This window comes from Pholcus phalangioides, unplaced genomic scaffold (genome assembly GCF_987345545.1).
Source record: "Pholcus phalangioides strain wild (caught in Gottingen) unplaced genomic scaffold, Ppha-v1.0 ptg000003l_1, whole genome shotgun sequence".
Lineage (NCBI taxonomy): Eukaryota > Metazoa > Arthropoda > Arachnida > Araneae > Pholcidae > Pholcus > Pholcus phalangioides.
In genome coordinates this window covers 26,967,844-26,985,623 of record NW_028301596.1, presented here as the reverse complement: position 1 = coordinate 26,985,623, position 17,780 = coordinate 26,967,844, and the positions used below count along the sequence as shown (strand labels likewise).

The 17,780-nt window shown below is 37.6% G+C and overlaps 1 protein-coding gene across 10 annotated transcripts in view; it reads right to left on the bottom strand.

The window, feature by feature from the left end:
• The window catches only part of LOC149088346 (fumarate hydratase, mitochondrial-like), a 152,944-nt gene that overhangs the window by 74,141 nt on the left and 61,023 nt on the right, over positions 1-17,780 (bottom strand). For all 10 annotated transcript variants that reach the window (XM_089247307.1, XM_089247317.1, XM_089247327.1 and 7 more), the window contains 2 exons: positions 14,225-14,380; positions 8,350-8,461 (listed from right to left, as the gene is read on the bottom strand). In XM_089247307.1, coding sequence (XP_089103433.1) covers positions 8,350-8,461; positions 14,225-14,380 — 268 coding nt within the window. The remainder of the gene's footprint in view (positions 1-8,349; positions 8,462-14,224; positions 14,381-17,780) is intronic.

The following is a 17,780-nucleotide window of genomic DNA, read 5'->3' as shown; positions in this document are numbered from 1 at the left end:
TAGCACAGAGGTGCTAGTCTTTCATTAGTCAGGTATAATGTAGCGTGACTTCCTCTAGCCTTAGGCTTGGAAACGAATCCTGCGATGATTATCTAATTTTGCATTTGTGTCTCGGCAAGTCCGAACTTTTAATCGTATCTTTATATATGAGCAACAGCTTGGTTCTTCAAACGCTAACCAGGTTACGTCGGAAAGGTCTCTACCCAGAATCCCTGGTCTAGTTGGAATTGCCAACTAAGTGAAATAGAGTGTCGACAACGGCTGATCTCAACATCCACCTAATCGCCACCTGATTCCCGATCTCCTGCAGCCCTGGCTCCTCGACACCCGCTGCGCTGACATCAGATGATTGTCTCTCCCACAGGCTCACACCTGTTGCTTCACCAGACTCTCGGTTCCGATGTTGTGCTAGCTCGAAACAGTACACCGAAATAGGAAACACGGCTCCCAGCCGGCTTCACCCATCTCGGGGCCAGTGAGGATCTGCCTGTGACGATCTCCCCGCAACGGACGTCCACTTCAAATTTGGACTTGGTGTCTCACCTATAACCACATGCCGAAGTTCCGGACCTATCCCAGATAAGTGCAATATATGAAAGTCTCTGTGATACGTTTACATTTTTTTTAACGTCTAACTAAATTTTTAATATCGTTGGAAAATTATTTGAATTAATATTGTAACCATGTTTTACCTTAGTAATTGAATAAATTCACCCGACTGGGCGAAACGCCTTAGTAAGAGTAGTTCAGTGCATTTATGACTTGGTATATTTTGAGCCATTTACAGCATATCACTGCTATTTAAAGGGCTATTCATAGCATCCCCTGCTTCACCATCGAATGAGGATGCACTATCTTCTGCTGTAGAAAGGCAAGTGCTATTTACTTAAATATTCAGAATAAAAATACAATGACATAAAATCTGGCAATACTAATATGTAAACAATAGCGGCCGATCGGCGAAAGTCTACAGCAAAAGGGTTTTCGGAGGTGAATTGAAGGTAAATAAAGATTTCAAAATGACTAGATCTAGGACTATTCTGCGGGGGGCCCGAAGGTAATGTTACATGCCTATCTACATTTCGTACTGAGGAATGTCTAATCAACTTGTAAATTGAGATTTTATTCCAGAGACAATCAATCTTAATTAGTCTTAGCGATATTACGATTATTCAAATCAACTCTTTACTATAAGATGAGCGTGCTCTAACAATTATACCTTTCAGATCCGAATCAAAGATCAGTACGTAAGTACGTATAAACCACAGACAAATTGAGATTATATATATTAGCGATAATTCATCACGCCAAAGTCACGATTCCACAATTTTATTTACCATCCGTAGATGAACTATGCAAGTTACGTGGGTACACTTTAGTTATATGGCCCGTCGGTTACTGCTTTCCATGGATGTCTGTGCTACTTGTCTAAGACTTATTAATACATCTTATTTGGAGAAACATCAGGAGTCATTATATCTTCCTGTATAGGACTATTAAGCAACGCATAACAACAAAGATGGGCCGGCGTTGCAGATGAGAGACAATTTATACCTGTCTTGTATATCACAAGTATTACAGCACTTCTGTCCTATAAATTGCTACCGCAGGGAGTCCCCCATCGAGGGATTAGCGCACCAACCGCTCGATGAGTATAAAAAACAAGCCTGCCGTTCGGAATCGGCAATAAATTGTAGGTCCCAGTCTAATTAGCCCTCGTGTGCAGAAAATGACCGTGGTGCGACAAAAATGATCAAATGATCAAAACTTCTGTCCTGTGTACTCCAGGATCATCCACTATCTCAGTGAGATTTTACGAACCAACGGACTCTTCAAGAATGTACCTCAACAAAGCTATGACCACAGTATCAAGGGACGCTGTTTAGAGCGCATGGATGCTAAAATGTTCATCTTCAGATGGAATAAAGAACTTTCAGAAGATTATGATGTAGATTTTACAGTTGATTTTAAATTTCTCCCTCCGTTTATTACGATACGTTCATTGATGAACATTGATTATATGTGAATTTATACGTGCAATCTGTATGTAATATTTTTATTTATTATTCTGAAGATATTTAATAAAATTTCCCGACACACCCATCCTCCGTTAATGCTTTGATATCTCAATGAGATGCGAAGCGGGTGTGTTTGGTTTCAAAGGTCAAAGGTAACTTGAGTGATGTAGAACCACACTGGGGCCACTTAAGTGCTCCAAAACTACGTCACATGTCACTCAAGGGAATCTCTAAATGTGTCACAATTCGCTAAAGTGTTTTGGAACTGTGTCCCTCGTTATTTAAGTGATCTGAAAATGTGCCACGGGCCGCTTAAATGTTCTTAAATTGTACCATGGGACACTTAAGCGATCTTTAAATGTGTCGTTTAGTTCAGTTTTACAAAATTAGGTTTAAGGAGGACAGACCGCATCAGATAACCCTCCCCTCGGGCCATATTTGGGCCAAGGGCGTTTATGCGATTTATAATTATATGGCTTAGAGGGTAGATTGCAATGAATTTATTAAAGTTAAATTTTTTTTTTTTGAGTTCATAGCCTTTAAATAACATTGAGATTAACAGAAATTGATTATAAAAACATATAAAGGTATTTTCTTCTGAAATTTCAATTTAAAAAAAAATTTTCATCGTGGGAGGGGGCACAAGCCTCTATTGCCCCCCGTGTACATCTCTGATCCCACCAATATGTGTTAGGATTTATGGGGGAGCAGAGCTGATGACAAAATTTTGCTGACGGAGGGGGGGGGGTGTGTGTGTGTCAAAAATGGGTAAAAATTTGCTTACTTAATACTTGAATGGCCCCTAAAAGTATGCACTTCAAACACCTGATTTAATGGTCACCCTCTGTTTAGGGATCGACAAAGCGGAACCCGTCCGGGTCGATCTAAAATTTAATTTAAAATCATATTTCTACCAAATAAAAATTAAAAACTTACCCCTCTCGCATTATGAATAAAATGATACACTGGGCAAGAATTAAACAACACTTAGTCGAAAAACAAAACCATTACATTCTTTTCTTTTCTTAAATCAGAGTGACAGAAGACGTTCTGCCCTTCTTTTCTCCTCAGTTACATGATGTGTACTACTGAAATATACTCACACAAAAAAAGGAAAAAAAAAAAAAATAATAATAAAGCTCATACATATGGTACCTCTGCCTCCCTCTGTTGGGAAGCAGTGGGAGTCGCAACACCCTCTTTTACGGAAGATTTTTTTTTGTCACACTCGTGCCCGCAAAAAGATGTTTTGCTGCATTATACGCTGAGTGGCCACATTATTATGACTACTTGACAGTTCTAAGTAAATGAACTATGGTGTCACACTGTTGCTGCTAGAGAACTAGGCTGTCATAAAAAAAGGAAAGTTTAGTTCTTAAGACTGCAACAGACTGATACAGAGCCACAACTAGAAGGGAGCAAGTGGGTCTGCTGCCCTATCTAGTTGGGGCCTTCATAGTATATATAGGTCAGGGGTTCTAAACATATGGAAGCCTGCAGCCTGGTAAATCTCTTTTGTGTATGTAAAGGCCCGGATTCGCAACGCAAATAAAAGCCAATGATAGGCATTTTAAAGACATCTAATGGTACTGCCGATGTGTGTTTCGACACACACACATTGTAGTCCCACCAATACTCACAATCACTGTCATCTTTATTCTATTGTGGTGATGGGGCTAACTAGAATAAAAATCATTTTTTTCCCATAAATTAAATTATCAACCCGTGGCTCACATTTTAGTGGTGTTAATGATAACCAAATCACTCGAATGGCGTACAAATGATTATTAAATCAGTGAAGTCACCCGTGGCACATTGCCAGATAGCTTAAGGCGACCCAAAGCACATATCTAAATCCTGAGACCGGCAGCGCATGCCCCAGTTCACTTAATTGGCACGTGGTACTATGTAGATTACAGATTACTTAGGTAGCTTGAGGCAATTCCAGGTCACTCAAGAAGACCAGAGCTACGCTTCGAAATCTTTTGAGTGGCTTGCAGCATATTTGCAGCTCACTTAAGCACCCCATGCATTTTTATAAATAACTTCAAGTGGCTCTTGGCATGCAGCTGTGGTGGCCAAGTGGTCATAGTAACGGACTCATGTTACGAGGTCCTGGGTTCGAACTCGGTGGTCGGCTGAAGTTGGTTTTCTGTGGTTCCCAACTTCAAGGGGCGAATGCGAGAAAATCTCCCCTTTAGAAAGTCTCGCCACAGAGATCACTCACTTCTCTTCTGAAATATAGATGGCAGCACCAAAAAATCAAACACTCAATACGCACTCAGACTGTTAGATACACAAACACAGTTACACTTCTGGCACAGCTCACTAGGTAGTAAATCGCTCATAGATGGTGATAGACCTGAGTCGTGCTTGGTTTGAAAGAAAGAAAAGCTCTTAGCACATTTCCAGATGACTCAAGAGGCCCATGGAACATTTTTAAATCACCAGAGTGGCTCTTGGTACATTTCCATATCTCTTTGATTGCATGCTACACATTTGCAGATGACAAAAGTGGCCTGCACTTTAGATCACACTAGTCACTGATTTTCAGATCACTCAGGTGGAGCAGTACATTTTCAGATCATTCAAGTAACCTGGGTGCTGTTCCAGAACACTCAAGTGGCCTGCAATACGTTTTCAAATAAATGAAGCGACTCGCACTAACTGAAATGTTGAACAAACTCAATTTAGATCATTCACATGGTTGCAAACTCTCTAGATCATTCACATGGTTGCAAACTCTCTAGATCATTCACATGGTTGCAAACTCTCTAGATCATTCACATGGTTGCGAACTCTCTAGATCATTCACATGGTTGCAAACTCTCTAGATCATTCACATGGTTGCAAACTCTCTAGATCATTCACATGGTTGCAAACTCTCTAGCTCACTCGCTCGGTCACTCACTTACCTGGTCCCTCACTCTCTAGGTAAAGTGATCGTTTCATCTCCAATGGGCCATAAAAAATTTGCCGCCTTTCTGAAATTCTACTAATTGCCTTAAAAACTCATTGCTCAAATGTATCACTCCTTCAAACTTGCTACCCTGCACAATAGCCCACTATACCAATAGCTCATTTTGGTTCGAACAACCCACGGTTCTCTTACGAGTTAAATGGTGTCACTATCCCGGATGCAACTAGGATCACCGATTTGGGAATTCTCATTGACGAGCGACTTAGGTTTTCTGAACATTGTTCAGCGGTGGTCAAAAAAGCGAATAGAATGCTTGGTCTCATTTTCAAAAAGGTCTCTTCGCGTTCTCCTAAAGTCATTCTTCCACTTTTTTGAGGCTTAGTTCGTCCTGGACTAGAGTATGCTGTAAGGTTTTGGAGACCATACCTACAGAGGGACATAGACTTGGTTGAAGGGGTGCAGAGAAGAACTACGCGTGTCCTTATTGGCACACAGGGCTTGAGTTATGAAGAGAGACTTCATTTTTTGAATATGTTTACATTGGATGAACGCAGGTGTCGAGGAAATATGATCGAAGTGTTCAAAATTTCCAATGGGATGGATAAGATGGACCATGAACTTTTAGTACATTGCCAATCGACTGCTTTTACAAGGGGACACCAGTATAGATTGGTGAGGGACAATGCAAGGTTATGGTGTAGCAGGGAATTTTTCTCTAATAGGGTTGTTAATAAATGGAATAGCTTACCCCCGGAGGTAGTAAATTGTAACACAATTGACACGTTTAAAAAGAAATACGATAAACATGTTGGGGTAAATCGAGAAGTTATCTACTCTTAGAATAAAACAACCATAAGTATTCTTTATGGGCATTGTATAATATTTTATCATGTGTATATATTGTTTATAATTTGTGTTAATTGCATTTTTAATTGGGTTGCTGTATTTTTGAAATATATGACATCCATATTTTTATGGGCAACTTTTTATCAGCCACCTCATTGGGCATTTTGCCTGTTGTGGTGTTGTATTTGTATATCCCTTCTGAAATACAACTGTGGCAATGCAATATCCCTCGAGATTGCTGTTGTGACACGCTCGCCATCTCTGGCTCTACACTCCCACACACTCACGTTTCTGTCCGATATTCTCATGTACTCGTATAATATTTTAGTCTTGTTGTTGTTGTAACCATTGGTCACGTACAATTTTGCTCTCAATGGAATAAATGTTAATTATTTGTTAACTCACGCATATTATTTTATGTCACGGAATAATCCAAGACTTCAAGCAACTAAACTTTCCTTTCTTTATCAGCACACCATGTAGTCTTTGCAATAATACGATTTTTGCGGTCAATATGTTTAAGGTAGGTGAAACTTTTATTTCATGTTTCAATATTTGATTTCACAATCGCTAGCAGAACTTCTCTTAATTCATCTTGGCAAATCCAAATCCACAATAAGATCAATCATCTCAAGCTGATTTCAACGCCAGAGCCGTCCTAAGGAATGGCCTGGGGACTTCAAGAAATGGGCCTCACAAAAATGAGATTTGGTTGAAATTTGAGAATATGCCTGGTAGGGAATAAAAAATCAATTGGCCCAGGGGTCCATGATACTCTCAATAGCCCTGGTCAATACATGTGTTTTGATTTGTGCCACGTCGCATTCAAAGCACCTCAATTCTGGGAAACCGATCCTGCTGTGTGGTTTGCTCACATTGATGTATTTATTGCCCCTGTAAATGGGTTTAATCACAATATGCTTTGCTGTATAATACAAAAAGTTGTGATACTGAATACTTTTGTTGATTAGGTGATGCCCAACACCGATAATATTAGACATTCTCGAAATAACTGAAACATCTGAGATAAATTAAAAATATACTAAAGGATATTTCAAGCAAAAAATAAGAATAATTATTGTTGTAGTCGTTTCAAAATCCTCATAGTGACGGATATTGTTATATTTGATCATTTGATCATTTTTGTCGCACCACTGTCATTTTCTGCACACGAGGGCTAATTAGACCGGGACCTACAATTTATTGCCGATTCTGAACGGCAGGCTTGTTTTTTCCATACTCATCGAGAGGTTGGTGTGCTAACCCCTCGATGGGGGACTCCCTGCGGTAGCAATTTTTGCTGCGGTCAAGTCGCCGTTTTTTGTTGTACCCCTGTGTCAGGAAAGTTTTCTGACAAGGACGAACTGGGTATCCAACTCGCGACACCTCTAAACATCCTTTGGTACTTTAGGCGGGCTACCGCGCCCGATTGTTATATCGAGAGAAGTTTAACATTACAGACTATAGTTAGCTCCACACAAGATTTTAAAAAATACCACTGCAGAGGGATGTATCGTTATATCGAATATTGTTGCAGCAAGGTTTTATTTGGTAGTAAAATGGTAGTATATGTATCTGTTTTGCGGGCATTGTAAATAAATTAAGCATAAGATTTTTTTTGTGACATTGAAAACAGTTTTTTTTTTGCATGCCCCCAAAACGTCTTTTTCCTGTCACGCAGCCTCTATTCGTCAGTCATCTCCACAGGCAGTCACTTTTAATGCGACACAAAGTGGCTGTCTTAGAGGAGTTTCATTATATTTTTAAATGTGAAAATATATTCACATATAAAGAGTACATCAAGTTGCCTTTGCCTTAAATTGAGAAAATCCCTCTGCAATTTTGAAATTGTTTTTAGGAATGTTCTTTGTCCAATTATGCCTGATTTTGGATATTTAATCCGGTAATGACTGATTGAAAACCAATTTAAAAAGCTTCTGTTGCAATTTTGCTGAGGTTCATTCACAAATTGGCTGTATTAAAGAGGCAGAAAAAGCACCAAAATGTCTGAAAACAAAGAATCAGATATCCCCTCCTATATGAGCACATGCACAAAGATTAATTATCTGCAAAATGATGGCAGAAAAAACCTGGCCAAAGTACAATGAAAATGAAATAAAAGAGAGTGAAAAAATTTAAATCAATCAAAAGCATGCAATGAAAATTAAAGTAGTAGAGAGAAATAAAAAATAAACAAACCTGAATATGGCGGCTGAAAACATAAATCCAGCGGGGAAATCAAACTAAAGAGAAACACGAAATCAAGAAAAAGTAAACACAGAAGTGTGTTTCTTTCGCAACCCAAAAAACCATGCTAGTGCAATCTCAGGAGAATGAACAGAATGACAAAATGGTGATTCAACGCAACACAAAAAATTTCACGATGAAGATCCCAGATAGAAACCAGCAAAAACTATCTGATGTTCTTCCCCAACGAACCTGAGACATATAAGTGAAAACATGGATAACTCTTTAACTTGATTATAAAAATTAAAATCTAATTTCAACATTTTTACAGAAAAAAATAGCTCAACTGATTTCCAAAAATACAAGTTATTATTATACCTATAGCTAGTGCGTACACTCGAGGAAGACATGATCTGATTCGGTCAATCCCCAGTTTTATCTGAGTGCAATAACCACTGAACTCTTGACCCAAGGTCAAAGGAACAGCATCCTGAAAACAAAGAAAAAACATAATTTATATAACTGGAAGATATAACTGATCCTAAAAATATGGTCAGAGATGCCATTGACGAGTTATAACGTGGCAAATACCCGGAATTTCGGAAAATTGAACATAAAAATTTTGTTCACGCATCCTCCGGGACGCGTTCTTTCCTAGTTATAAGAAAAAAGTAGAGAGAAAATCTCCCCAACTTTTTCCCTTTCTTTTTTTTCTCTTCTTTTTACCGTGTATCATGATCGCGCGACCTTGAAAAACTAGTTTTAATACTTTGTACACTACTGTATTGATATACACGCGGGTTGGTGAAGAATAAGATGAGGGATATTTGGTTGCTTCCCTGAATGAGGGGCTGTGTACAGGTTTCAAATTTCGGATTTTTATTACCTGGCAGATATCCCTTCCGGCTACATATGGGAAATTACGGTACTTTCGCGGCTATCGGCCGGCATTCAAAGACGTGTTTATACAGCGTAAATTCATCTTGTTCCTACAATATTTCCAATGCGCATTTTTTTAAAAAAAATCATAAAGTATTAGAGCGCCCGTTCAAATTGTAAAACCTTCTTGATATCGTGGAAAAAAACCGAATCTGTAAAAACTCGACCTTGAATGTCCAGTTTTGTCATCTAGCTGCTATGCGGTAGTCACTGTTTCGCATCGCAGAAGAAATCACGGGTGTGTAAGCAGAATCAGCTTTTGGAGGGGCACAAGGATCTAATTCTTCAGAGATAGTATAAAAGAAATTATTTTATTCCATTATTTTAATTCTTCCATTATTTTAATTCTCTACAAAAATATTTTTAATTCTTGATCTCCGCGGTGGGGGGGGGGGAAGAAGAGGCCCCTTATAACCTCCTCCAAATTTTGCTTTTGGTGAAAATCCGTGTTTGGAACTTGCGATTGTGCAATGGTAATCGGCTAAAAATGTGATTTTCTAAAGATTTCAAATTTTGAGTTGGCTATTCCTTTCAAAAAAACTTCTGGTTGCCATGGTGATCACACAGATGCGTACATTGAACTTCAAATACACGCATTACCAGTTTGGAGAATAGAGGCAGGGCCACAACTGGGAGGGGCAGGTGGGCCTAGTGTCCTGGGCTCTGGACTAGAGGAGGGCACTAAATTCACCCTTTATAACTGCTTCTTCTACATTACATGGGTGTGCCAAAATGTGTACTTGCCCCGTTTGAGAAAATATCTAGTTGCGGTGCTATATAGATGGCACCACCTACTGAACACAAAACACGCCAAATGCTGAGCACACACACATAAGCACACTTAAGTTTCTCCAACACAAATCTGGCATAGCTCCCATATTCAGGTGTTAAAATATGTGGCACACTAAATGGCTACAGATCAGAATGGTGGACCATCAGGGAAGGAAAATAGAATCATTTTACCAGGATAACCAAAGTATGAATAGGGAATGAGAAGATAAGTGTCTGGAGAGGAGAGAGAGAATCTGATTTGATCAGAAGATATTGAAAATGCTATAAGTGCTGGTAAATATGGTAAATGTAATAAGATATTTTTAACAAAATGTAAAATCAATCAAAAGGAAATTTATACATTGATTATTAGTAAATAAATAAATGTGTGCCTTTAACTGTTAATCAAAGTGGATCCTGCTTATAACGTTTTTCGAAAACCATCATAAAAAACGTTATAAATAGGAAAACACTTCACAGGAAAGGAACAGGAAATCTCAATGAGAATTACTTATTTTTAGGGCCATGACAATAAGTTGTACTAAGTGGAAAAACATTCTAAATGGGAGAAACGTTATAAGCGGGATCAACTGTATATTTGTTTTAGATTTATTACATGTGCGGAATTCCATACATTAAATTTCAGTGCTAATGAGCATCTTTGCAAGTTTTCCCTACTAGTAGACAATGAAAGTAAATGAACGTAGGACATGTTAGAATAGAACATGGTTTTAGAAATGAATTTTATACTTCATTCACAGATACCTTCTTCTCTTACCCGGAACATGACCCACCGCCCAGTCTCAACCAAGAAATATAAGCAGGTGATTAAAGACCTGGAGCATGCTGGAAGAAAATTCATAGAGTGAATTATATGGGGGGGGGGGCATAATTTTTTTCAAGATAAATTTTTTTTGAGAGGGACCAACTTTCACTTATAAAGGACCTAGATTTTTCAAATAACCTGGGTTCCGGGACCCAGGTAAATTATATTCCAGTGGCATCTCTGATGGTAAAGTTGTTTTATAATGTAAAAACTTACCTACACTGTTGATTTTGTGCTTAATAATGCTGTTACGGATAATGTCTTGCAAGTCCTTGAACAGGTCAGAGAATGAAGCAATTTTTCAGGATGCCACACATTTGAAGCAAAAAAGGGTTTCTTGGCCATCGTGTAAATTAGAATTTAGTTAAAAGTTTAGGGTTTTTTTGGCCAATGTGAAATAGTTTTCGTCTTTCGACGTTTCATTCGCACGAATGGTGAACACTGTCAAGAAATCTTACATTACAGTGGGCAAAAGGCTGCTACTTACGCCTTCTGATTATGCACAGATTTATTTCACTGATAACAAATATTTACAATTATTCAAAATATAAGAATTTCACAATGAGGATGAAGTCCAATCTCAATCTTTATCTTTATCACATCGTTTTTTATAGATTCTTCAAATCTTCAAGAGACTGAAGATTTCAGAAATCTTAATCATTACTTGTAGTTCTCGAAGAGTGGCGCTTCTGGACGGACGCAGACTTTTTCCGGGATGTTCTCGTCCAATAGAATGATCTCTTTCTTCTTTTCCTTGTGGCTTTGTTTAACTGAGTGGTCCTCAACAAATTACACTACTGATATTTTTCGTAACAATGCAAATACAAGGCCACTACAAGCAAAATGCCCAATGAGGTGGCTGAGAAAAAGATGCCCCTAACAAATATGTATGTCATATTTCTAAAATACAGCAACCCAATTGAAAATGCAATAACAAAAACTAGAAACAATATATAATATATATATATAAGGGTTCACAACTATAGTAGACCAAGTCCATTCTTCTTCATTATGGATAATAACGCCTGAATCAGAGCCGTCAATAGAGCATCATGGGGCCTCTGGGCAAGGGATTTTTTTAAGACCCCCACCTGGCAAATTCTCGAATATTTTAACTAGTTCTCATTTTTGTGAGGCCTGCATTCTCTTGAGGTGCCCGGGTAGGCTCATGCGTTAAGATGGCACTGGCCTGAATAACTTCATAAACTAAATAACTATCTACAAAGTTAACTTTATCACGCTAAACTAAATAACTTTATCTATACAGTTTTTGATAGATAATTAGTTCAGTTCAAATGATGTAAAGGAATTAAATATGTCAAAGTTTAATTAAAAATATCTTTTTTTTAGTGCCATGGTTTTACAAATAATAAATCAGTATTTTTGTTGTAAATTTATAGGCTCTCTTTCCATGAGGACTTTCTCTTCCATGAGGTCCACTATGGTTGTGAATTGAAGCTTCTACGTAAAAAAATATGATGCTACAATGTATAAGTGAAGAATATTTTATTATGATTTATTTTATATTATGAAAAATTCTTGATTTTGAAATATTTTCATTTTATAGGTATACTTAAACTACAAATCAATTACAATGAATAAAAAATGCTACCATTTGTCGCAAATCAATCAATGTACAAAACATTTTCTTCATCAATTCTAGAGGAAGTTAAGGAAACTATGAACTGGACCAGTGGTTCTCAACCTTTTTTGACTCACTGAGCTCTTTTCGGCTTATAATTTTTATGGTAGACCTGTTTGATTCGAGGAGCCCTTTTTGTGAATAATGTTTATGGTGGAACCCTGTAAGTTTCTTTTTTTATTTACTTATTTATTTTATTTCCTTTGAGTTGCCACGGAGCTCCTGGGTAGTGCATGTTGAGCTGCAAGGGCTCCGCAAAACACGGGTCAAGAACCGCTGAACTAGACCATACATGCTAAACTCAGAACGCATGGGTCAAATGTGGCACGCTATCTCAAACCTAATTCTGTAAGAATTAAATAAGTGACACATTTGCAGATCACTTCAATCACCCACAGCACATTTACGAATCATTTAAGTGACCTGGGCGCTGTTCCAGGTCACTTATTTCCACCTCAATTAAGTGGACTGCAGCACATTTTCAGATCATTCAGGTGATCTTAAATGCAGCTATAGCCTCTTGGTGGCCTCTTTTTGTTCTCCACTGCCTCCAATATAACCATCTAGCATTTGTACCGCGGAAAAGCAAGCATATATAGTTCATAGAGTTCAGGGAAAGGAAAAATCCGCTTGAAAATTATTTTTCTCATGTGTGGGTATATGTATTTTTTTTTTCCAGACTCCATGTCCAAAGTGGCCGTTGTTCAGAGGTTACTTATAATGTTAAGTCAGGATACATTTAGTTTAAAAAAAACACGGCGTTATTCGGAGATTACCGTTGTTCGGAGTGGCAGTTAGAGGTTTTACTGTATTTCCATTCAAGGTCGTGAAGTGACCATCATGGATGCTACTGAAATATTTCAAGTTTTTTGGGAAGTTACCAATATGGAAAAATACGGTAGAAGCCAACATTCTTGCTAACTTTCCTATGTTGGAGAAAGTGTTATGTCGAAATGGACGTGCGTTGCAAAATCCTCTCAGCAGTTTTCAAAAAAGATTTTTGCGAGCACTTAGAAATACTAGAGAATTCTTTCTAAAATTATTTTTATCTTCATGGCCCTCAAGTAGAAACATGGATCCGTAATTCTTTCCTATCCGATATAAACTGCATTGAAGATGCTGATTTGTGAAAAGATGAACTAATCGACCTCAGAACCAAAGACTTTCCAAGATAGGAATACGCTTCAAAATGCCTAGCAGAGTTCTGGTGCTCTATACACCCCTCCTCCACACCAGTCTTGTACAGCGAGCAGTGAAGCATTTGATTCCATTTGCAACCCCGTATCTCTGTAAATCGGTATTTTCAATGCTTGCATCAATCAAAACAAAGCAAAACAAATTAGTTGTCCAGCATGACATGCGTGCTACACTTTCAGATACTTGGGAGTTTGATATCCTTCAGAACATGGAAATTAAAACTGATTCATGAAATTTTCTCATGTGAATGAATGACAAATATGTGGATTAGTTTTTTTTAATTCAAAACGAAATTCTCTAAAAAATGCATACTATGACTTTCTAAAAGTTTTTTTTTAATTCATAGTACCATGCCATGCATTTTGAGTTTGGAATTCTATGAAGCGTAGAAATTCCCATGAGAAAGTGTCTTGCCATCAAATATGCTGGAGAGTAAGAAGTCACATTTAGCACACCGTCGTCACAGTGGTGGTCAGCTGAAGTTGGTTTTCTGTGGTTCCCAACTTTCAGGAACAAATGTGAACTGATCTTCCGATTAAAAAGTCTCACCACAGAGAGCAATAGGCCTACAACGGTGAAATATTCAATCAGTACACTTTATGCATAGTTGGGAAAATTGATGGCAGATGGCAGCACTACACATAACAAACATTACACAGAGACAAAATTCACAGAAGGTCCATTACAAACACACATTCCAACATGTACCAATTTCTTTGAAGTTCCGCAGGGGAATATTGACGAAGTGCATGTCTATAGTAGTAGTCACATTTAACAAAAAACAAATATTTTAGTAACACGTCATGTGAAATTTAAAAATGTTTCTAAACTAATAATATATATACTCTGTGATAATATATATACTTTTTTCTTCTTACTTGAGTATGAGTCCTTCCAATTTTTATAATATCAGAAAACTCCTTTTCTTTCTTGCTTAGGGAATCTAAAAGGTGTTTCAAACCAGGTAAGAGAGTTTGTTCGATTTCCATAGCAACTGTTATGTGCATGGCTGTTGGATACGTATCATTGGAGCTCTGGAGAAATAAAGGAGAAAAATTACCTATTTATTTACATTTTAAAATGGGAAAAGTACAGTAAAATAGCATTCGTATTACGTTCAAACCAGGGTTGTAGAAAATCTTTGTTTTTTCTAAAGGTTTTGTTTTTTCTAAAAACAAAACCTGAGTCTGATGGGGAAAATTAAATTTCTTCATCCTTTAGTTTAAAGTTATCTGACATAATTATGCATATTTTTAGTATATACAGGGTGTCCCATCAAGACCACACAGCCAGATTCTTTGCTTGTAATACATAAAAAATGTTCAAAGAACTGTACGATCCATAGTTTGAGAAAAATTCAAAAAGTATGACGCCATACCCGGTGTAAGGGAAAAAAACTTTATTGGACAAAAAATAAGAAAATAGGAGAAAAAAAACTGAATTCCCAAATTATCGTGGCATTAAAAAATTTTGTGCCATTGAGATTCACACCTTATATATTTTAATTATAGTATTATCTAATGATATTTTCAGAAACTCAAGTTCCAATGAATTTAAAAATCTTTCATTTCCACAGAATGTGGTATCAAAAACAATGTAAACAGCAAAACTAAAAAGAAATTAATCAAATTTCTACTGTTACTTTAAAAGTCTAATTAATGATCGTGATTCATTTTCCCTCGCGCTTTTCAGAGGAAGAAAAAAACCTGCCTAGGTGCCATAGAATGTGGTCCCGGAGTCATCTGTTGAGGCCTACAGCTTCAAACCTGATTCTGCAAAAAATGAACTAAGCGACATATTTCCATATCATTCGAGAGAACCTGCAGCAGTTTTAGGTAATTCAAGTGGCAAGCGTCACAGTTCCAGATTACTTAAGTTACACAAGCTGCTGTTCCACTTCACTTAAGTGACCTGTGGTGCATTCCTAGATCACTAGAGTAACCTGTGATATTGTTCATCTACACTTAAGTGACTCACGGCAGAGTTCTAGACCACTCAAGTGACCCGTGTGCATTTACACGTCATTCAAGTAACCCGTGTACATTTACACGTCATTCAAGTTACCCGTGGCACATTCTCTGATGAGCAAATATGTCGCAGCATATTTACAGATCATGGCGGCACAGTTCCAGAACACTCCATCGACCCATGAAACTTTTAAAGATCACTCAAGTAACCTGCGCCACAGTTCTAGTCTTTAAGTGTGCTGCAGCACATTCCTAGATCATTTAGGTGACCCGCGGAAAATTTACAGATCACTGCGGCACAGTTTCAGAGTACTCAATTGACCCAGAAATATTTACAGGTCAGCTTCAGTGACATATTTCAAAATCAATGAAATGGCTCACACTCTACTGAATGTTGTGTGTGTGTGTGAGAGAGGGGGGGGGAGGGAGGGAGAGAGAGAGAGTGTGTGAGTGAGTGTGTGTGTGGCAAGTATCTTCCTTAATAAATTTTCATTATTTTCATTTCATATTTCATTATATTTTCATTGTATTCCAGTAGCTATGTTTCATGCAACTGTAGTGTTTCATTATGCTTGTTGCCTCATTTCTTCCTTTGTTCCCAAATTCTTCGATCAGTTGCATCATGAAAATCCATTCAAAACATATTTGGCACAAACCAGAATTTTATTCTTTTACTGTGACATCGCTTGCGTACAGAAATTTCAGCTACATGTTTTTTCTGGAGTTAAGCTTTTACTTTCCCAAAACCATTCTTGAGTCAGAATATCAGGTATTCAAATTTACAAAGGAAAAAATATTTAGCTCTACTTGTGGTTCCTTCATTGCAAAAAATATAATCTCCTCGGACAATAAATTGGCACCTTGACCTTGAATATCCTTTATTCTTCCTTATCTTCATTACCCTTAGAAAGGGTAAGCACTTTCAAGAAAAGTATACATTCCCTTTTATATAGTATGTTGGGTCAAAATGACCCAAACCGCGGTTCTACGTATAAGTGCTCATAGCTCTGAAACACTAAATGCGAAGAGAATAAAATTTTCATGAACTAATATTCATATGATATCATGAAAAATCATAAAATTTTTTTATCATCTGCGCTTACATTTTTGAGATAAATGAAAACGAAGTCTGATTTCGGTCAAATTGACCCAAATCAAACTTCTTATTTGGGATATATGATGATAAAAAATTTTGTGACTTTTCATGATATCGTATGAATATTAGTTCATGAAAATTTTTATTATCTTCACATTTCAGAGCTATTCGCACTTATACCTAGAACCATGGTTTGGGTTATTTTGACTCAACATATGTTCTATAAACTGTTCTATAAGGGAAAAAGGGGGATAGAATGTTCTTGGAAGCGGTTACCCTTTCTAATGAAGATAGCGAAGAATAAAGGTCTTTCACAGTCAATTTAATAAAGGAGATTATCTTTTTTTTCAATGAAGGAACAGAAAAAATTGTTGTCAGCCCCAAAACAGGACATAGTTATCTCACCAATTTTCTATGTTGAAAAAAAGACTGAATAGACGTTGGCTGCTCTGTGAATTTCAGCTTCCCCCTAAAAAAATGAAATTTTGTTTTTGTGATTTGATGCAACAGCGACAATTATGGCTTGCGGCATCATTTCCGGGAATAAAAAAAAAAGAAATTCTTTTTTCTTTAGGAATAAATTCTCCCTCCAACTCAAAAATTGGGATTTTTCACAATCACCGTCAAAATTCGGGAGATAAAATAAGTAAACTTTCCCCTGACTTCTTATCGGTCGTAGGTCCTCGGCTTATTTCTACTACGATTCGGGGATGAAATAACTTGGTTCTAGACTTCCAAAAGAAAAAAACACTTTATTTCATTTATTATCCAACATCCCCAACAAACTGTCGATACAAACTTTCACACTAATCTCACTTTTTCTAATGTCTCAATTCATTCCCTTTTCTTTTCTCCTAACTTCCGTCTCTCCTCTGCCTCTTTTCCAACCCCTTTTCTCCTGTACCTTACTCGTCCTATCATCGAAAAGCACATTCATCATTTTTTAAATGATGATACTTCAAGAGCATAACTCGGTTTCTCAATGGCTACCGTGACAGGGCGTCGGCATTACTATCTGATCCCCCCAGGCCAATGCATGACGCTATCCGGTAGCGTTGCATTGTGCAGCAGCAGCTACTGTGGCACGAAGAAAACATATGCTGGAACTTCTCTGCAGCGAGTTTGAATCTCAAGAAAATAATTCTTTAACTTGATTATAGTCCTGCACTTGCTCTTCCAGCTCGCGAGAAATTAACTGGTTCATTCCGTAGGGAAGAAGTCCCAAGAGTTCAGTTAACCAGTTTTCCCATGCCAGGGCCACGCAATGAGCTTGCCGCTCGAACAGCACCAGGTACAGACTTGTCTTTTTCCATCCTGAACTTTTACATCATGTTCTGGAAATCACAGCTGAGAGTGCTGCAGCGCCCTGTC